The 18,889-nt window shown below is 47.0% G+C and overlaps 3 protein-coding genes across 6 annotated transcripts; 1 reads left to right on the plus strand and 2 right to left on the minus strand.

Moving 5' to 3' along the window:
* The first annotated feature begins 2,634 nt into the window (after positions 1-2,634).
* Positions 2,635-3,398, plus strand: LOC117839659 (uncharacterized). The gene has a single exon (XM_034720052.2). It carries the CDS (start codon positions 2,733-2,735, stop codon positions 3,207-3,209), a length of 477 nt encoding a protein of 158 aa, XP_034575943.1. The 5' UTR covers positions 2,635-2,732; the 3' UTR covers positions 3,210-3,398.
* A 2,951-nt stretch (positions 3,399-6,349) lies between these two features.
* On the minus strand, positions 6,350-9,948 carry LOC117839596 (uncharacterized). Of its 4 annotated transcripts, none has more exons than XM_034719972.2 (3): positions 9,583-9,948; positions 8,504-8,751; positions 6,350-8,407 (listed from the first exon to the last, which is right to left on the minus strand). In XM_034719972.2, exons 2-3 carry the CDS (start codon positions 8,634-8,636, stop codon positions 6,612-6,614), a joined length of 1,929 nt encoding a protein of 642 aa, XP_034575863.1. In that variant the 5' UTR covers positions 8,637-8,751; positions 9,583-9,948; the 3' UTR covers positions 6,350-6,611. The 4 variants fall into 4 exon arrangements, with proteins under 4 accessions (XP_034575863.1, XP_034575866.1, XP_034575865.1 ...); XM_034719975.2 differs by lacking the exon at positions 9,583-9,948 and adding an exon at positions 9,420-9,534; XM_034719974.2 differs by lacking the exon at positions 9,583-9,948 and adding an exon at positions 9,388-9,501.
* Positions 9,949-11,802: 1,854 nt separating this feature from the next.
* LOC117838487 (uncharacterized) lies at positions 11,803-17,501 on the minus strand. The gene is made up of 7 exons (XM_034718532.2): positions 17,001-17,501; positions 13,381-13,461; positions 13,149-13,223; positions 12,847-12,891; positions 12,643-12,732; positions 12,447-12,548; positions 11,803-12,317 (listed from the first exon to the last, which is right to left on the minus strand). The coding sequence occupies exons 1-7, from the start codon at positions 17,430-17,432 to the stop codon at positions 12,162-12,164; spliced, it is 981 nt and encodes a 326-aa protein (XP_034574423.1). The 5' UTR covers positions 17,433-17,501; the 3' UTR covers positions 11,803-12,161.
* Between the last annotated feature and the right edge of the window lie 1,388 nt (positions 17,502-18,889).

Here is an 18,889-nt window from a genome sequence, read left to right on the forward strand (position 1 = left end):
TCAGGATGCCCTTGAAAATCTTGTGCAGTGCCAGCCTGCTAGGAAACAACACTTGAGATGTGGGAATTGGACTTCACTTTTGGTGAAAAAAATGGCACTGTTTCAATCAAACTCTCACAAAAACCTAAGTTCATTTTTGCAATGAAATATGTGAAAATTTACAAACCAAAAACCTACACATGGCTATTTCTCCAAGCATATTGAGTCAACCTATAAGCGTATAGAATGTCTTCTCCTTTTCTTTTTACACTTGTCTGTTTAAATACAAGACATTTACCTAAATACCATCATATGGATCAGATATTGGGATAACAATGTTCAAAAAGAAAAAGTATGTACTCCGTACAAGAAAGAAAAGACGCAGCGATACTTTTTCCCTGCTCTAGCGCATTTCATATATGTAGTCCTTATTTCTATTTTTTCATATTTCTCTCACTTAATATACATAAAAAAGGTAGCCATCTAGTAGGTTTTTTACGATAAAGAAAGCTTTATCACGCCACCTCCATCGCTTTTAAAGTGTTTTCTAGCATTGAAAGCAACTTCACATACAATGGACTCGTACAACTATTATCCACCTAGTGTAATATCGTTTTCCATTTATTATTATCCTTTCACGAATCAAAATTTCTTTATTATGAAGCGAAACACAATACATGTGATTCTTTTTCGATTACAAACTGAAAAATACTCCCTCCGTTCCAAATTGTAGGTCGTTTTAGCTTTTCCAGGTTCATAGATATTATTATGCATCTAGACATACACTGTATTTTAGATGTATAATAATATCTATGCACCTTAAAAAGTTAAAACGAACTGCAATTTGAAACGGAGTGAGTAGAGAGCAAAAGCCACCGAACGCAACCTCTGTTTCTCACCTTTTCATACTACTAGCGACCAACCATGCATATTAAATATTATAGTCATATTACTTTCACAATCAAAAGGTTTGCTTTCCCTTTCCTTAGTAGCATAATCAAAGTGCGCAATTCCGATAAAATTAAATGAATGTGTTGTTTGCTTCGCGAAAAAAAAAAGAGGAAATGCGTTTGCCGTGGCGTGTTTCCGCGGGAGGAGGCGACGTGAAGAGAGGTCTTCGCGCTTTTCTTCGTCCGTTGGGAAATCAAGTCACGGATATCCACGGGCCCACCACGCCACCACCGTCGTCCCCGGCCGAACTCGCATTTGACGACGACGAGTGGAGCGCTGGCAGCCAATACCCCTGGATTGGATCGCAGACGGAGTGCTTTGGTGGATCCAGATCATCCACTACCGCGTAGGAAATCCACTACAGAGACCCATTGCCGGCGCCGGTGCCCTGAACAGAGATCCCCTGATCTCTTCTTGTCCATGTTGCTGCTTCGAAGAGAACCCATGTGCTCAATGCTACGGAGTAGTAGCTAATTTCATCGCTGCGAACACAGGCATCCGGGCATGTGATGTACGGTACCCAAATCCAGACGCAGCACGATCCGGCCTCGGGGCCTCAGAGTCTAGTGGTCTTGCTCAAATTCTTTTTCGCAGAATTCACATGCAGGAGACTGGAAGAGTGTACTGCAAAGTCTCCGCCGATGACGAACTTTGCGGCGAATTTCGTCACATCGGCAGCGCTGGCCACTGAACTTCTGGAGTTCTGAATGCTGCTGCACCTGCACTTGCGCAGCTCGGGTTCTGGGGGGCCAATGGCGCAGAGGGCAGGGTCTCAGAAGATCCGGGGAACCCGTGCGTGCGCGCACGTTCGCCGACGTGGATCCGTGAACTTTTCCGGCTCGCGTCGTCGTCGCCTGGTTCGTTCGGTTGGGTTGGGGAGTTGGGACCATCTTTTTCCTGGGCCTTTCCCTTTTTCCTCCGCCGTATTGCTGCTTGCTTATCGCCACGACCCACGAGTGTTCCGGCCCAAAGGTAAACAAACACTATCCACAAATCATTCTTTCAAAGAAGGATTTGCACAAATCATCATGTCGTAGCGTGTCGCCGCGCGGTCGGTAACCGCGGAACGTTGCGTATCGAGCCTCGAAATTTCTGAATTTTTAGCTGCCAGCCTGCCACCATACTCCAAGTCTCCAATCCTCTCTGCGACTCTGCCTTGTTTCGTTGCGTCTGGCAAACAAAGAGGCGGCGAAAACCTACTTGCCGCACGCGATCAAGCCACGGAGTGCGCGTTCAGCAATCAGAACGGGAACGTGGGACGGCAGCAAGTGGAAATCGTGCAGCTGCAGATAAGCCAGCCGCACTGGCGCGCCCGGTCACTGAATCACCACCCCTCACCCGGGCCCAAAAGTCAGCCGTGATCCATCCGTCCGGTGCAGAAGCGGAACGTGCCGCGCTCAGCTGACGCCACCAGCCCATCACCGACGCCACAAGTCCACAGGCCAGGCCCCCACCGCCCATGCCTCGCAGTCGCAGTCGCAGGCGCGCGCCCGTCCATCGAACGCACGCAGGCACCACCACGTCGGTCGGGTCCGGCGGCAGCTCCGGCCCCAGTCACCCCGCCACGCCACGGCGCCACCTCTGCCCCCGCGACCCAACGCGTGGTCGCCCCACGCGTCTTGTCGCGCGGCCCCGCCACGCGCGCGACGCGCCCGGAATCTTCGCGTCCCGGGGCCGGCCCCCGCCACGGATAAAGACGCAGCATCCGGCATCTCCCACGGCCGGATTCTCCGGCTCCCCTGATCCCATCCCATCCCCTCCAAACGTGTTCACCGATCCCGACGAAGCGAACAGAGAGAGACATGCAGCCCGTGTCGCGCTTGGCCCCCGCGCGGCCGCACGCGCGCGTGGGGACGACGACGTCGAAGTGCCAGGCCCGTGCCGCGGCCACGACGAGCCGCGGCTGCGCCTGGCCCTGCAGGCGCGTGGCTCCCGCGCCGCGCCTGCGCGCCCGCGCGACGTCGTGCGGAGGCCGGGGCACGACGGAGCCCGTCGAGGCGCGGGAGGACAACGCGGAGCCGGCGGCGGTCGATGAGGCGGAGGCTGGGCTGGCGCCGGAGGAGCTGGAGGTGCTGGAGGAGGCGGCCATCGCGGGGGTGGACGAGGGGCGGCGGCCCACGGACTACGACCGCCGCGCGCACATCTTCGAGGAGAGCTCGCGGGTATTCCGGGAGCTCAAGCACCAACGGGACGGCGACGGCGGAGGCGGACACGGTGGTGTGGCCGATGCTGCCACGGCGGCTGGAACAGGAACGCGCGAACATCAGCAGCTTGGGTGAAGCACCGTAGTAACGCTACTACGGTAGCGAACTTGTACGGTTGGAGTGATCAATCGTGCACGCTATGCTCACCGTTCAGACAGCGTTAGCGAGAACAGAGAAACGAATACGAGTGTACGACTCGAACTAATTGCGTTGCAATGTAAATGTTCAGATGGCTTGACTGAGGCGAACGAAAGCTTGTGCACACTCCGGTTCTGAGCTGTATGAAGCTCGTGCGATTGTGGCGACTGACGTCGCGTAACAAGCCAGGGTCGTGCATTTCGGTTCACGTCATCTATCTATTATCTTCACGTCATCGTTCGCCGAGACATTAATCAGAAAATACAACTCTTAAAAGAAGTCACCTTAGTTAAAAGAAGTCACCTTAGTGTAACAGTCTATATTATTCTAAAGAACAAAGAATCTAAAGAATCCATATTAAATTAAACATTTGATATTGTTATCAAACTTGGAGTCCATTGTAAAAAGGCCTACTGCTATTTTCTACGGGAATTGGACTCCATATGGCCATCTTCCATAATCATGACTCCGGTTAAGTGCAAAAAGCCTCAAAAAAAGAAAGAAAGATGACATCATAAACCGTGTCCGTTTCTAAATATGTAAAAAAGGGGAAGTTCACGTCACGAGGTTAGGCCGGTCAGGTCCTATGACCGACTCTGATACATAGTATATGCTCACACTCAATGTATAAATAAAACATTAGTGCAATTGATACAATTAATTTTGGTTGCACAATTTTTTCTAGCAGAAAAGTATTTTCTATGTTCTGTCGACTGGAACTCAAACAACATGGACAGTGATTCTTCATTATCGTATTAATAGTAATTAAAAGAAACCACCATATTTAAAGAGTTTAAAAATTCTCACATTAATTAAAAAGAAAAGGATATGATGATCTAACGAACTACAGTAATCCTAAGAGTTCATAACAAATACAACTAATCAATATATATATATGAAATATTTAAAAAATAAATTAGAAGCGGACTTTTACAAGGTTTGGGAAGTAATAAAGCTAAATAAATAGTCCATGCCAAATACAACTAATCAATAAATAAATCTTTGTTTAAAATAATGAAAAAATGCTTCTCCAATTGCCCTGGATATTGGGAATCAAAATTCTTAAATGAATAACCCATTTATAATATAATTAGTTAATATATAAAATAAAATGTATAAAATGTTTTGATATATAAAGAAATAATCAAATCCAATTAAATGAATCGATACAAACAATGTAATAATAAATATCCCATGAAAGATGTAATTTAACTAAATAAAAATACAATCTTTGTCCATTTGGAATTATGATGGGATTAAAGAAAAGAGCGCTCCGAAAAAATGAGTTGGACGTAACCTTTTATTGCCATGCACCCTCTCGCCTTATACGTTCCTTTACATGTCATCTCTCACCTTGCGTGCATCGCCATGGTTAATACCAATGTCATTCATCGTCCGTCGATAAGTATTGATGGTCAAATATAAGCAACAATGTTGTTGAGGGACAAACTAGAAATTATCATGTTAACCGAAAAAGAAAAATATACACCGTTAGGTTTATGAAGATCTAACAGCCTAGACTAACTTAAAAAGTCCATGTTGAATACGACTAATAAATATGTAACGGTTCGAATCAATAGAGTAGACTATACACATTTGATTAGGGTAGATACAAATAAGAGTCCATTCTTTCCTACGTTAAAAAATAATTGTTCATAGTTGATACTCCGACAAAAGAAATAAATAAAAAATTCCCAACATATTCTAATACAACTACCAATCAAATGCATACAGTCTACTCTCTTATTTAGTATCCATATTAATATGATCTTCCTTGAATCAAAGGATAGGCAAATAAATAAATTCAAACACCCTCCTCCTACATGCACACGAGAAGAAAAATCAGTTGAGATGGCATTTCTTCTGCCCCCCTGGTCCGTCCTCCAAAAGTGTAGAAATTCCTTTGAGCCCCAATGATTCCAAGGAGGAACTAGCAGAGAAAAAAATCATGAAAGCCAAGGCATAATCACGGCCATGAAGCTGGGAAAGTCTAGGCAAAGTGATGGTGCGATCTAATTAAAAACAACTCGAAAATCAATGCTTGGCATGCGGGGCATGGCATTCTAAGTGTAGTGTTCAACGAGAGGGAACATTGATTATTCGGATACAATCAAGCATGCGTCTTTGGTGATCTAAGCATAGCAGGCAACTCTCCTTCAGAGCAGTAGCAGGAGAGAGAGGTGATGAGCATAAAGACTAATGATATAGCTTCCTAGCCACAACAACATATTGGGGAAAAGATGCAACAGTCATAAGTCAAATGGGATGATGCATGTACAGGGCTATAGCAACCGGTGATCGGAGAACAAATAAAGGAAAGGAGATTTGGATATATAATAACAACTACAAAGGTCAAACTCAAAATGAAATTCTAATTATTAGAACATTCTACTAAAATATAAGTCAACGTAGCAAAAACTTACAAACAAAAATGTACATCGCAAATAAAAAATCAAAAAAATTATATTAACGTGAAAAACGTATATATCTTTATGTTGCTTGGTAAATAAAAAATGTGTTTCTATATAAGGTATTCCCTTTTCTCATAAATTCCTATTGAAAAAGATACGCCACAGAATATGACAATAAAAAGGATGATAATATATTGGTTGTTAAAATAACATGACAAAAATACAATTATTTATATCTTTTTATTTAGAAATAAAATATTCAAATATTGGTATAAAAAGCTAGCTAGCGCGGGCCATCTAGTAAACTTTGTGGCTCAGGAATTTTTCAGGAGAAGCATACGCACGAAGTGGACCGATGGACAGCAATGCGCTACGAAGTACGAGCATGAGCATCACCTGTTGTTGTTTTGACTGGCAAACGGGGATGAGGACGGTTGCTTTCGTGCTTTTCACGTCCTGAAGAAAGCACAGCCCGAGCCAAACCTGCAGTTTGGCAGAGTTCAGCCATCCTGCCAAGCTGGGGGGAAGTCAGTCTTTAGCTCCGGTGGTCACCTCGCATTCGGCTGCCCTTTTCAGCGGGCTGAATCAGCCGTACTGCAGCTTATTCTCTCTCACAAAACACTATTGAATCAGCAGCAAAAAATCACAGCCGAACACATCAGCATCTGTGCCGAGTGCAAACTGCAAACCCTACATAGATACACACGTCAAAGAGCACACAAAAAATTGCCAAACCAACCAACTCTTCAAGCACAGATGAACTGCAAAGCAAACTCAACACACCGATCAGAATGCCTAACCACACTAGAAAACACCCATCAGAACGCCAGCGACTAAGCCTAAATCTAAACCTGTCGGCTGTCATGTTTTGTGCTGTCACCTCCTAAACTCGCTGCGCTCCTGCCAAGCAACAAATGGTCTGCGTGATCTACGATCTGAGCTTGAGCGATTCCAGGCTATGGATCCCCTTCTTCAGGATCCCCTGGAGCGGCAGGCCACCGCTCCTGGCCATCGATCGCTTCCCCGCATCGTCTGGTTCCCCTCCATGGCAGACGCCTTTGCCCTTCCTGTCGACGACATGATGCGCTCTCGCGTTGTTGGGCGCGCGCCCGTCGAAGCTCTCGAACAGGTCCGGGGAGTGGCGCAGCAGCTCGCTCGCCGACGAGTACCCCATCAGCCGGTGGAGCTTGCCGTCCCTGCCCCCCGCCCTCTCGTCGACGGTGTTGAAGGACGAGTTCCTCGACACGTACAGCGGCTGCCCGTCCTCGGTGCTGGTCGACTGGCTCACGCCGAACGAGAGCCCGTACTCCTCCGAGTAGGACACCGGGTCCGCCTGCTCGAAGCCGGCGGCGGCGTAGTGGTGGTCGTGGGCCTCGTAGTCGTCCGTGCTGTACTCGTCGCCCCCGAACGGCGACTGCGGCTTCTTCCTGCCGGGGTCCCTGTAGGAGTAGGACAGGACCTCGGAGCAGGAGCCGCACTGGAGCCGGCGCGTCCCTCTGCTCGGGACGGCGAAGTCGGTGGGCAGCTGGACGAGCCTGACGCAGTTGGAGCAGATCACGAACGGGGCACCGCGGAGGACCGGCCGGCAGTGGTTTCTGGGCACGGGGCGGCGCTTGATCTCCTTGGCCGGTGGTGGCTTGTGCATCGCCGCGGGCTCTTGCTTGCAGGATCTGTAACAGGGTGGCTGGCAGCTGTGGCAGCACTCGTGACGGCAGGGTCTCATTTCCATTTGCACGTTGTGATGGCACGGATAAACCCTGTGCCGGCGGTAACGCAGCGAGGGCAGGCCACGGGGAGCGACCTGGCCAGACCTGCTTATGCGAGCTGCGTAGCCAGAATGCTTGGCAGCAGGATGGTATGCTGCAAGCGGTGCACTGGATGTGAGTGCTGCACGAGTCATGTGGCCATCTTGTTTGGAAGGGCGTGGAGGATAAGCCTTCGGCTTGGATTCTGAGGGTTTATGGAACAATTCAGAAAGGTCGTCCTTCAGTTCATCCACCGTGTTCATGATCTTCGATTGGAGAGGTTCACTTGCCCTGAAGCTTTTTGACTGAAGAGAAGTCCGTGCGGAATGGAAATCAAGCGAGTTAACCGATGCTCGGAGATCACAAGACCGAGACAGTACCCTCACAAGATAACTCTTCTTGTTTGCTGCATGCTCGGCTTGGCCTGATTCCTTCTGCTCTTGGCTTGATTCCTTCTGCTCAGCATCTTGCATATTGACAGCTGCTTTGCTCATCTCAGAAGAAAGCATGTTGTTTTCAGAAGCATTCAAGTGGCATTCCGTACCATCATCTTCTCTTACTCTGCAAGTCTCTGAATTCTCTGCAGGTTGTTCCATGATGTGGTTTTCTACTTCGCCAGAATCTCCACATGTGCTCTTTCCATTGGAGTTTTCCAGATCAGCAGGATCTTCCATCCTTGAGTTGGTATCCTGGCCTTCAAAATCGTGATGATCTTTGCTCTCTTTATTCTCAACCTCCAAATCATTCTTCTCAGGTGGCACGACATCACCACTCTCATTGCTCCCTGTGCCATTTCTGCCATGCTCGGTGCTAGGAGCATCGGCAACGCAAGAGCTGTCCATGGTAATTTCAGTGGAAGCATGATCTTTGGTTTGCCGAGGCACGCCATTGCTCGCTGTGGTAGCAACCGAGTAATTGTCAGAGTCTTGCCGAACTTGTTTCTTGGCCACATGTTGTCCATTGCTAGCCCGAATTTTAGCTGCATAAGCGCAACATGAAGGCGCACTTGAGAAACAAATTAACAAACAAATGGTAAGCATTAGGTATCCTTGTTAGCACAGTGAATTGTCCTTACCTCGCAGAGTGGTGCCACATCCACCGCACCTGTAGACCGCAACATTGGGCGGTTCTGGGAGAACGTTCAAACACTTTGGGCATCTCACAAGGCGATAACCTTCTGTGTTTGCCATCAAGGAAGAAAGGACCATAACATCACCCACAGCTCACAATTTCAGGCTGCAGTTACCAGTGACCACCAAGTAGCTAAGGTTGTGAAGGATGTGTCTATCAATCCTGAGTTCTAATACCAGAAGACTCCTGCTGCTGCAAAAATTCAAGGGAAAGAGGATCAGAAATTCAGTTGCAGAGCAGAATAAGAGTCTTTGTTGGATTCGTAGCATGAAAACTTGCTCTGCAGTTAAAATTTGCACGCAGCACAATGAGAACAACCGGTCCTTCTGATCTAATGGCAAAATAAAAGTAGGAACCACAAGAATTCACTGACGGAAAAAAAGAATAACAAACTGAAAACGCTAGTGATTTCTTTAGAATTCAAAAGCCACTAATTGTCCTAACCCCTTTGTCCTGTTCATGAATCACGAGGTCATCAATCATCCCCCAGCTGCCCCCAGAAATCACAGCCTCCTGCAAAATTAATCTACAGTACTTGAACAAACACCCAAAATGTTCAACTATAACCAACGCTTTTAGAAAGAGTGATAATTTCGGCACCGTTACAAAGACCGCAAAAGACCTCTTTCAGAAAGAGTTAATGCTGCCATGATGGCTGGTAGGTAGCACAAAGCACCCACAAACGTCGGAGCAGAATCTCCTAGCCTAAAAACATGCGATCTCGCAAAGGCAGGACAGCAAGACAAGCAAGGAATCAACTCCTTGGCATCATCAACACCCGAATCACCCTACTTGTACATTCAGAATTCAGAGCAGCCCTGAACTAGCCTGGGGAAAAGGGGATAGCCGAGAGACGCTACCGGCCAGACTCCAATCTCAAGCCACCGACTGGATCAAGCTACCGTACCCGTGATTAGAATCCTCAGTTGGGGAGAGAGAGAGAGAGAGAGAGAGAGAGAGAGAGAGAGAGAGAGAGAGAGAGAGAGAGAGAGAGAGAGAGGGCAGCCAAGCCCAAGAACTCACCTTTCTGCAGGGGTCTGTAGCCTCTGGACGCTTCCTCCTCGTCCTATCCTCTTCCGAGCCCAGGCCGCGTCGCGTTCTCCTTCCCCTTGTTTCTTCCTCGAACCCCAGTTCTTGGAAGTTATGCCGCACTCGCTTCGCAAGAGGCCGCAAAAACGACCGGAACACTAATATAAATAGATAAGAAAAACAAGTCGCCGTTCCCGCGGCGAGGTGAGCAGTTGACTGGGGAAGGAGGGAAGCTAGCGCCCCATCACCGGTGTGAACGGAGCTACAGAGTGAGGGTGATTGGGAGGAAGAGGAGGGAGCAGGCGGAGGCCCAAGGGGACCAGGGAAAGGGACACGCCCCGGTCCGTGGTCAAACGTGTGCGCGGTAAAATAAACAGCAACAGGAAGCGGGCGCGGGTTGACAGTTGACTGGTTGGCTGGCCGGGGGATGTGTTGACCTGACGGCCGCTCGCCCTCCGCGGCTTCGTTGAACTTGAGCGGGTTGGCGTAGGCGGGCGGGCGAGACCGAGCCGCGTCGCGCGGCGGGGCAGCGGGGCGCCGGTCATGGTCGGAGACTGAAGAGAGGCGGAGAGCCCTCCCGGCCGCCACCTCATCCCGGCGCTCAGACTGGAGCTTATGGTGGAGTAGTGGACTCGCGGTGCCCGGTTGCCGCCGTAACGGCGTGCGGGGCCCGGGGTTCTGTCCGCGCGTGTCATGTGCCGGCGTGCCAATTTGCCTGGCGGTTAGTCACTTGGTTGGTTCCGTCCATGGACTCGCGGTGCAATTTGCCTGACTACCCTGTCGAGTCGAGCCAAGCCAGTGGATGGGACGGACGAGAGGTGCTGCGGGTTCCCAAAATTCCAACTTTGGCACTGTAAAAAAGAAGATTCTCCATCACATCAAACTTGCGGTACATACATGGAGTACTAAATATAGATGAAATCAAAAACTAATTGCACAGTTTTATTGTACTTTGTGAGACGATCTTTTGAGCCTAATTAGTCAATATTTAGACAATAATTCACAAATACAAACGAAATGCTACAGTTGTGCATTCATGGCAAAATGTCAATTTTACTACTTCCAAATTGGGAACCAAAGCTTAATAGAAGTTCCTCTTTGTCATCTTCTCGTCTTCTCGATCTGTGTTTGGTGGGTCGGTGGTAGTGCAAGTCTGCGACACACAAGTAGTAGCCCAGTAGGTCTTGCTTGAGTCAAACTCAACTCTCTATGACTTCACGTGGCGGTGATAGCCGCGGCCGATATCCGCTCCCCGTTCCGGAGTACGGAGTACTCCATGCCAGATACCGGGTCACGGAAGTGCAACGGTCTTGCTGTACGCTCCGTAACGGGTTCTGGAGAAGCGAAGCTACTAGCCACTAGGCTACTACGGTCGCGTACTGCCGCTGCTACCAGTTTACCAGCTGATCCGTATTGCATAGGAGGAGAGGGCAGCGAGTTCCCGGAAGGGCATAACGCATTCATAATTCAGGGAGCGTGGACTGCCGGTGAGACGGAGATCTCGCGCCTCCGCACGGGCACGCCCCATGTGCACGGTCGTCTGGAGATCCTCGTTTTGTTCGCTTCAGCTTATCAGCCGGTTTATCAGCCACCGAACAGTATTTTTCTCTCACAACAAATCAACCGTTTCAGCTTTTCAGCCAGCTTATAACTCCAGGAGAACAGCCCCTCACTAGCGTGAAAAGAAACGCGCGGCACTCTGCTGCCCCTCGGGCGGGCCATGTGAAGGGACGAGACGGCGCAAACGCCAGGTACCTTGGCATCACGAGAGGTATTTGGTTACTCGTGTAGCTGGCCGGCTGGCCCCCGTGGCCCCGTCTCCGTTCAGCTTCCAGGTTGGCCATCACCAGCGACGCGGACCAGGCGGCCAGCCAGCATCAGCCTGCAGCAACTGTGGGGAACGATGGCCATCTTCGCTGCACGCCGGCAGTATTGACTTTGCTCGGGCGAGCGTCGGCTGGTGCCATCAATTGGCCGGCGGAAACTGGTGGGCGTGAATGTAAACGGGGCATTCATCAGGCCAGGTCCCCTCCATTTCAACCCCTCAAAAATGCATTCACACAGGGACAGATCACAGACGGATAGTGATGGCTAAGCTGGTTGGTCGCTGTACTAGTGCCAAGAGTGTAGTGTAGGGCCCAGTTTAACTAAGGTCGGCAAGTCACTCGCTGCATATGGGCCTCCACTGGCAAAAGGTTACCAGGCAACAGAAAGTGAGACAATAGACTATCCATCAGCCATCACTGAATACCACCAGTAGTATAGTACTGCATCACTGTATGATTATACAGATATAGTGCATTCAGTGCCATGCGGAGTCAAAAGGGTTTGGCTCCATCATCACATGGCAAAACGAACTCGCTTTTCACTAACCCACCGGGCCAAAGCGACCAAACGATGACCATGTTGAAAGGGCCGGCCTTTCGTCAATCGTGATCCTCCAATATGTACAACAACTAAAGCAATATCCTAGTATTGACTACTGACCAGCAGAGAAAGTGGCACTAACCAGAATACTCAATACTGGCAGGGAGAGTTTCCTCGTCATGCAAGAATGCAACCAGTACGATGTATCAATAGTCCATTGGAAGCTCAAATTCATCCTCGGGATCCTTCGCTTTCCTATGGATTTTTCGGCCTCCCTGACTATTCGTTCTTCTCCCAGACCTACGGTACCCATCCATCTCACCACCGCCAGGTCCACGGATGTTTTGAGTGCCCAAAATGCCCTAAAATTCAGTTAAAGGTTACTTTAACTCAACAAAGGTTTTCTCTTAATCCAATATAAACACTTTTCAAGGTTTATTTAACAATGTATAAGTTAAGTGATTGTATCAGAATCAGTCAGTAATGCAGACCTGTGTTAACCGTTGAACCCGGGAGACTGCATCTTCGTGCACCACGATTGTATCAGAGAGTATATCCAGCACATCTTCCACAAACAAACAGTATGTACTTACCTGAAAACAAAACCAAGTGGTGTATCAAGACAGCAGCAGAATAGTATTCAGCAGGATTGTATGTAAAGCAAGATCAGGATTTGAATCGAATTACCAGACTAGAAGGGATGATAGAAAACCCAAACGAGTCAAGCTCAAGAGACTCCATAGCACCTGAATTGATGTCGAATGTGAAGCCACGCACCTAAGGGTTAAAAAAAGTGAACTTAAAATAATCCAAATTCAAGTTCAATATTTAGATGCAAATAGGAAATGAAATCATGCAGATTACCTCTCTTTAAAGACCACATGGACTCACCTTGCCAACATTGCGCCGCCTGGAAGTTACAACATTGTAGCCCACCTAACAAGATTATCATGTTGTTAAATATCAAAACATTTGAATAGTTTTTGTACTTGAAAAGAGGGGGGAAATCAAGCAGTGCTCACATTGTGAGCAATTTGAGACAAAGAAACTGCACCCTTTTGAAGGAAGATTGTACACATGGGAAAAAGAGAATTCCACAGAGGTTGTTCTTTAATTTGAATTATTCGCTGAACAAATATAGTTTGATGGACTATGGTTAATAAACCTTGTTCCAATTAATAAAGCTGACATACCAAGCTGTGCAATCCAACCAGATTATATTCATTCTCGATCACAGATTCATCCTCAACAAGCACCACATCTCCAACCTACAAAAGGTATCCATTCCTCGCACATCAGTTAAATTGGTGCTATACTGGATATAAGAACATATTCTCCCTTATGTTTGTATGGACAACAAAGATAGAGCTGTGCGTGTGTGTGTGGGGGGGGGGGGAGATGATCGAGTATTCAGTACAACGGCACCTGACATATGTCCTCAAAAAGGAATTTCTCTGCTTCCCCTGAAAGCAAGCTTGGCCTCACTTCAACCAGTGCAACAATCCACTGAAAAAAAAATAGAATGGGATTGTATAAAGAAAAGATGATATCACTTTAAGAATTGACTACTACCTGTTGTCATTTATGGTAACGCCTAATTCAATGTAGAAGCAGGTTTATCTTTTAGGAATAATTCCTTTCACGCCACTGTAAACTTGAAAAGATCCAGCTTGTCTCACTGACAATGTGGGTCCTGGGCTTCTGGCCCACATGTCATGTGCAACGGATGGCATAGAAGGGATTAGGAAAGTTTGCAATGGGAGATAAGGAAGAAACAGCAGAGTAGAATATAGTTGCCACACAGAAATGGTTGTCTTCAAACAAGCAGAGATGCCTAGCAACTAGCTCAAGAAAAGTGGAAGGTGAAGTGTGGTGTATACAGTATGCCTTCATCTATTTACTTGTAGGGAACAGTGGGGAACTACGGATCTTAGCTACTGCTACTAGATTCTCCATGAGATCTAGCCAGTGATTGTAGACCGTCAATAGGTTTCGGATGTCTGCATTGCATATTATTTTGAATTTTTAAACTTATACAACAATAACATGACTCAGTCATAAGGAATGTAATGATCCTTGCATAATTTGGGTAATTATCGCTGCGAAGGAGGCTGCATGGCAGCATCTTGGATGTTTCATTGAGGTAATAGGAGACTATATATGGGAATGTGTTGACACCGGATTTTGGCTGATAAAATCCCATAAAGCCTGGAATAAGGAAAGGAATATTCTTTTCTTAAAAGGAAAGGAAACATACATATCGAGCCTGTGAGATCCCTAGAGAGTCTAAGTGTTGCATGTTCAGGTTCATACGGAGGAAGCAAAGTTGCGTGTTAATAGCTCACGTATGAAAGGAAAGGAAACAAGAACCTGATGACGATACAAGACAAAAGCTTCATCGAGAGGGATTCTACATAAAGGGAATTAGAGTCCATGTATCTTAATATTTCCTTTTGTTTAGATATTTATTGTTAGGCAAGTTTTGTACGAGTCATTATCATAGCTGACTAGGAGTCATTAGTCTAGGGTATAAATATGTACCCCTAGCCATTGTAACAGACATCTCTCGATCAATCAATACAAACCTTTCGGCGCCCGCCACCAACCCTTAGGAGTAGGAGTAATGTAATTTCCCGATGAGTTTCTTCTAGCGCGCAGGGCTCCATCGGCTTCGATCTCAGGCGAGCTTGTAAGTACCGTCACCCGGTCATTACGATCTCTATCAGAACTTTCTAAGTTAAGTCTTATATTCTGATATTCGGTTGTGTGGCTAGTTATTGAGTTAACTTAGATTGCAAGTAGAACTTTCTAGGCTTTGTCCAATATTCTGCTTGTCTCCGACGTTGCTCACAGTTATCGAACAGTTTAGATCTGGTTAGGTTGTCTTCATCGGCTCCCTTGCCTTGTTTAAACGTTCACAGTTATTAGATCGTATCAGCTAGTAGATCTTGGATGCTTTTATTGCTTTATATATGCTAGATCCGATAGATCTTTATTCCTGCCCCTCGTATTGTTAACCGTCGGGCCCTTGACGTCAGCACGCTACTGTTGAGAGCCGATGCTTCGGTCGGGTCTTATCCGTACCTCACGGAAGCATACAAGGCCTTGCTGCTGCGAGCTTGTCTAGTTGAGTTAATGGGCCGAAGTTAATGCCCTCTTACCGTGTTACCTTGTCTAAGTTCAATTACACGGTCATGACATTGATTAGGTTTTATTAGCTTAATTAGCTTGTAAGCGGTAGCCAAGAGGTCCTTGTTTGTGTTCTAATCTTTTAGGTTAATAGATTGATGTCAATGCCCTCTCATTCGTGTTACCCTGTCTAAGTTCAATTACACTTATCAAGACATTGACTAGATCTGTTAGTCTATCTGATGTGCGCATGGTTGGCAAGGGCTCCCTTTCATGGTTGTTGTTTTACATTGCTTCTATCTTAGCCCGTCGGCTCATACTGCTAATGGCACATGCCATTAATGCTTCTATTTGTTTACACCGCATGATTACATTGAATATATCTTAACGGAGTTTATTCAAAGAACGCCTACCTATGAGCTCTAAGGCTTCGCCGCCTATCGGCTCATGAATTTTACGTTTATCTTATCAATTGCATGTCAAATTGACTGGCTCGCCGCGCACCTACGGGAGCCGATTTGGAGCCTGCACTGGAGTTAAGCAGATCTCCCAGGTCCTCCGTGTTGTTCAACGCAGAAGCTTGAAGCCCAGATTTTGCGTCAACAGAATGGCTTGTTCTTTCTTCATGCTTCATTCTAATGGTAGTATGTGCCTCTTCTTTATAGAGGTCGAGCCTCCCAATATTTCATTATAATATTCTCTAATCTCTATTCATAAGGATAACCTTCCAAATAGATAAGATTCGGTCCTAACACTAATCTTATAGGTCAGGAATCATAGGCAGCCCTAGGCTGGAAAGTGCTATGGTAACACAATATTGTTAGCTTGATAAGCACCATTGCACAGAAGAGGCATCTTAAAAAGCTTCACCAGCATCAAATGATAGATTAGACAATTTACTTTCACTACTATAGCCTACCTTCTCTAATATAGCTAGATTGACACAAATGATGAGGTGAAAAGGTGAGCAGAAGCCAGTTCTGAAGGTATGAACCAGAAAATTCAGGTAGGACTGATGACTTATATCAAAGAAGATACTGGCTGGGCATTACAAATTGCAATTAATTGAGGTGTGTTCTCCTGAAGATGATGCAGTGCTGGCGTGAATTTTATTGTCTATCGTCATCTTTGCTTAGGTATAGACCTTTTTTCCAGTGTAATTTGGAGTCAAGACCCACTGGAGCTGTAAGTTGTGAATGACAAAACCACCGCTTTTCGGTTCTTAGTTTTTACAGTCAGCAAGGGACTTCTCGAATAACCCAAAGATATAACCTATTAGTGACCAGTAAATGGTGAATGCAGATAAGACACACTAGGCCAAAGCCTGAACCCAAGCCCCTCTCTGCCTATACCTGTACCCCCAACTGGCACATAAACTTCCCACATCCTCCCAACCTGGCAATGGCGATCCATATCCTGTCCTGTACTAGGGCCTGTATAGAATAGAAACACTTCCATGCAGTGTAACACCACTTAGAGTTTAAGTTAGGAATTGGGAGATATATATTCTACACAACACTTTTCTGCTTGACCATATCGAACCTATCTTCTGAAAGTTGTTGAAACTCTAGCTGTTGTACTACGTGGACCTTCGAAACATTTGCACCCTCCCAGAGTTGACATATTGTTACACTAAGGGTATCAGAGACTCAGAGTTGACATTTCAAATAAGAAACTATGTCACAGTTAAAGCCAATCCAGCAAATACACTAAGCACATTACGCTGCGATCATAGACCCTACCATTGATACAGATATGAAAAGGACTAAAGCAACATGGCAACTGAACGATGCTGTAAACTGTAAATGCTAATCGCCGTCATGAACTGTCCAGAATCCAGAGTCACAACTCGCAAGCTCGCAGAGCTCCACCAAACCCAAACAAAACAAGTGCAGAGAGCAGCAGCCCGTACGTACCGAGGCGGCGTCGACCCAGAGCTGCGATACGAACCCAAGGCTCCGGGCCGAGCTCACGCTGATCACCTGCTTCGCTAGCAGAGCCGATCGCCTCGCCATCTGCCTCCGCCGCCGCCGCTGCCTCGTACCTCCCGCACTCCTCTCCGCCTCCCTCTCCCCATCGCCCTCGCTGACAGCTCCCCGTTCCTCATCCGCCTCGACAGCCACCACCGCCCCCTCCTCCTCCTCCAGCTCAAGCTCCCGCTTCAGCGCGAGGAAGTCGAAGCTGGACGGCGGCGAATGCGCGTCGTCCCGTGCGGCGGCGCCCGCGCGCGCGACGAGGGCACGACTCCGGGCTGGGGTCGGGCCTTGCGGGAAGGCGGGCTGGGGATTTGGGCTCGGAGTGGGCCTGAAGAGCGGGTGCGGGAGGCGCGCGCAGGCGCAGGAGCACATCGCTGCAACCCGGATTGATCGAGTGGTCGGAGAGGAGGTCCAGCGGAGACGACAGGATGGGATTGCGTGGATGGGGGAAGCGAAACGAGTTCGTGTACGTCGAAGTGAAACAGAGTTTTCGCAACGCTTCCTCGTTGAAGACACCGAAACGGTTCGAAATATGAGAATACGTCTCGCATGACGAGAAACGTATTTGTACGCCCACCTTGGAGGATAAGAAGATTGTGCGCCATTTGTGTGGTTCCGACTTGCTAAACAAAGAGAGGAGATAAGTCTCGTGGTAGCATTTGCATTTCTGTGATCACTAATTTGAGTCACCGATTTATGCAATATTTTTAAAAAAAACGATATTTACGACATGGTGTAGCTTTCTATCTTGATTATACAACAAACTGGCTCCATTATCACTTTGGACCATTTTTTAGAGGGAGAACACAGCATAAAAGGTAAACTTGCTCCACATCACTAATCAAGCTATACACTTAACAGGTATGCAGATCGTGTATATACTTGGTCAAGGATAAAAATCATTGTAACATCACGATGGAATTTTTAAATGCTCCCATGACTAGCTAGCGCCTAATCTTAAGATTAACATAGTCACTAAGATGTCTCAATATCAAGAAGCATGCCATCTACTACTTGCAAAAAAATACGCATTCATAAGACATAAAGGTTTTCAAAGATAAAAGAGGTAATGCTCTGTGCGCGGGCTACGTCCCTTGTATTGCTTTGTATTTCTCTGCACCAAATCCAAATATAAGAAGCTAATGGATCTACTTACAACAACCTTTAGCGGCTGCAGCTCCGGCTCCGGCTGGCAGCCTAGTTGCTCGGCTGCCGGGCTAACCACCTGCCGTAGCAGCCTAGCCACTCGGCTGCTGGCCTCGCAGCTGTCGTAGCAGCCCAACAAGTACCTGCGTAACATTTGGTTCCTCTCTTGGTTGCCTTGTTGTACTGCTACTGTGCGGCTGGCTGCAGCTTCTACAACAACTCTGCGGGCTGCATGCACTGGTTGGAGTGGCTCCTGCAACTGCATCTGCTCGGAGTAAAATATTTTGTACTATTCTTTCTGTTCAAAATTATAAATCATTTTAATATTTTAATAGTAGGTTTTATTATACACTTAAATATATGTTACATTTAAATATATAGGAAAAGGTACAACCCTAGAAAATCGAAAACAAACTTCTAATTTAGGACGGAGGAAGTATATGCTAACCAAAACCTAAAATAGACTTCTAATTTAGGACGGAGGGAGTACATGCTAACCAAATATTTAGCATATCTGCTATACTCCTATATGCATATGCTGACCACATCCCGAAGAATGAGTTCCATGTTGCCGGGTATTCACTTAATTCTCTGCTTCTTAGTTTGATGCTTACAGTAGTATCGTTCACTATCTCACATTCTCGTATTGGAATTAGAGCATGTCCAATCTAAAACCAATTATT

This window comes from Setaria viridis, chromosome 9, assembly GCF_005286985.2.
Source record: "Setaria viridis chromosome 9, Setaria_viridis_v4.0, whole genome shotgun sequence".
In the NCBI taxonomy this organism is placed as follows: domain Eukaryota; kingdom Viridiplantae; phylum Streptophyta; class Magnoliopsida; order Poales; family Poaceae; genus Setaria; species Setaria viridis.

Bases quoted from the DNA above. Each gene is read 5' to 3' on its own strand.
- LOC117838487 (XM_034718532.2), bottom strand. From the start codon at position 17,432: ATGTGCTCCTGCGCCTGCGCGCGCCTCCCGCACCCGCTCTTCAGGCCC. The intron at 13,462-17,000 runs GTACGTACGGGC...TTTTTTTTTCAG, and splicing joins TCTGGGTCGACGCCGCCTCG to TGGATTGTTGCACTGGTTGA. The intron at 12,892-13,148 runs GTATGTCAGCTT...TAATCTTGTTAG, and splicing joins TGGTTGGATTGCACAGCTTG to GTGGGCTACAATGTTGTAAC.
- LOC117839659 (XM_034720052.2), top strand. From the start codon at position 2,733: ATGCAGCCCGTGTCGCGCTTGGCCCCCGCGCGGCCGCACGCGCGCGTG.
- LOC117839596 (XM_034719972.2), bottom strand. From the start codon at position 8,636: ATGGTCCTTTCTTCCTTGATGGCAAACACAGAAGGTTATCGCCTTGTG. The intron at 8,408-8,503 runs GTAAGGACAATT...GCGCTTATGCAG, and splicing joins ATGTGGCACCACTCTGCGAG to CTAAAATTCGGGCTAGCAAT.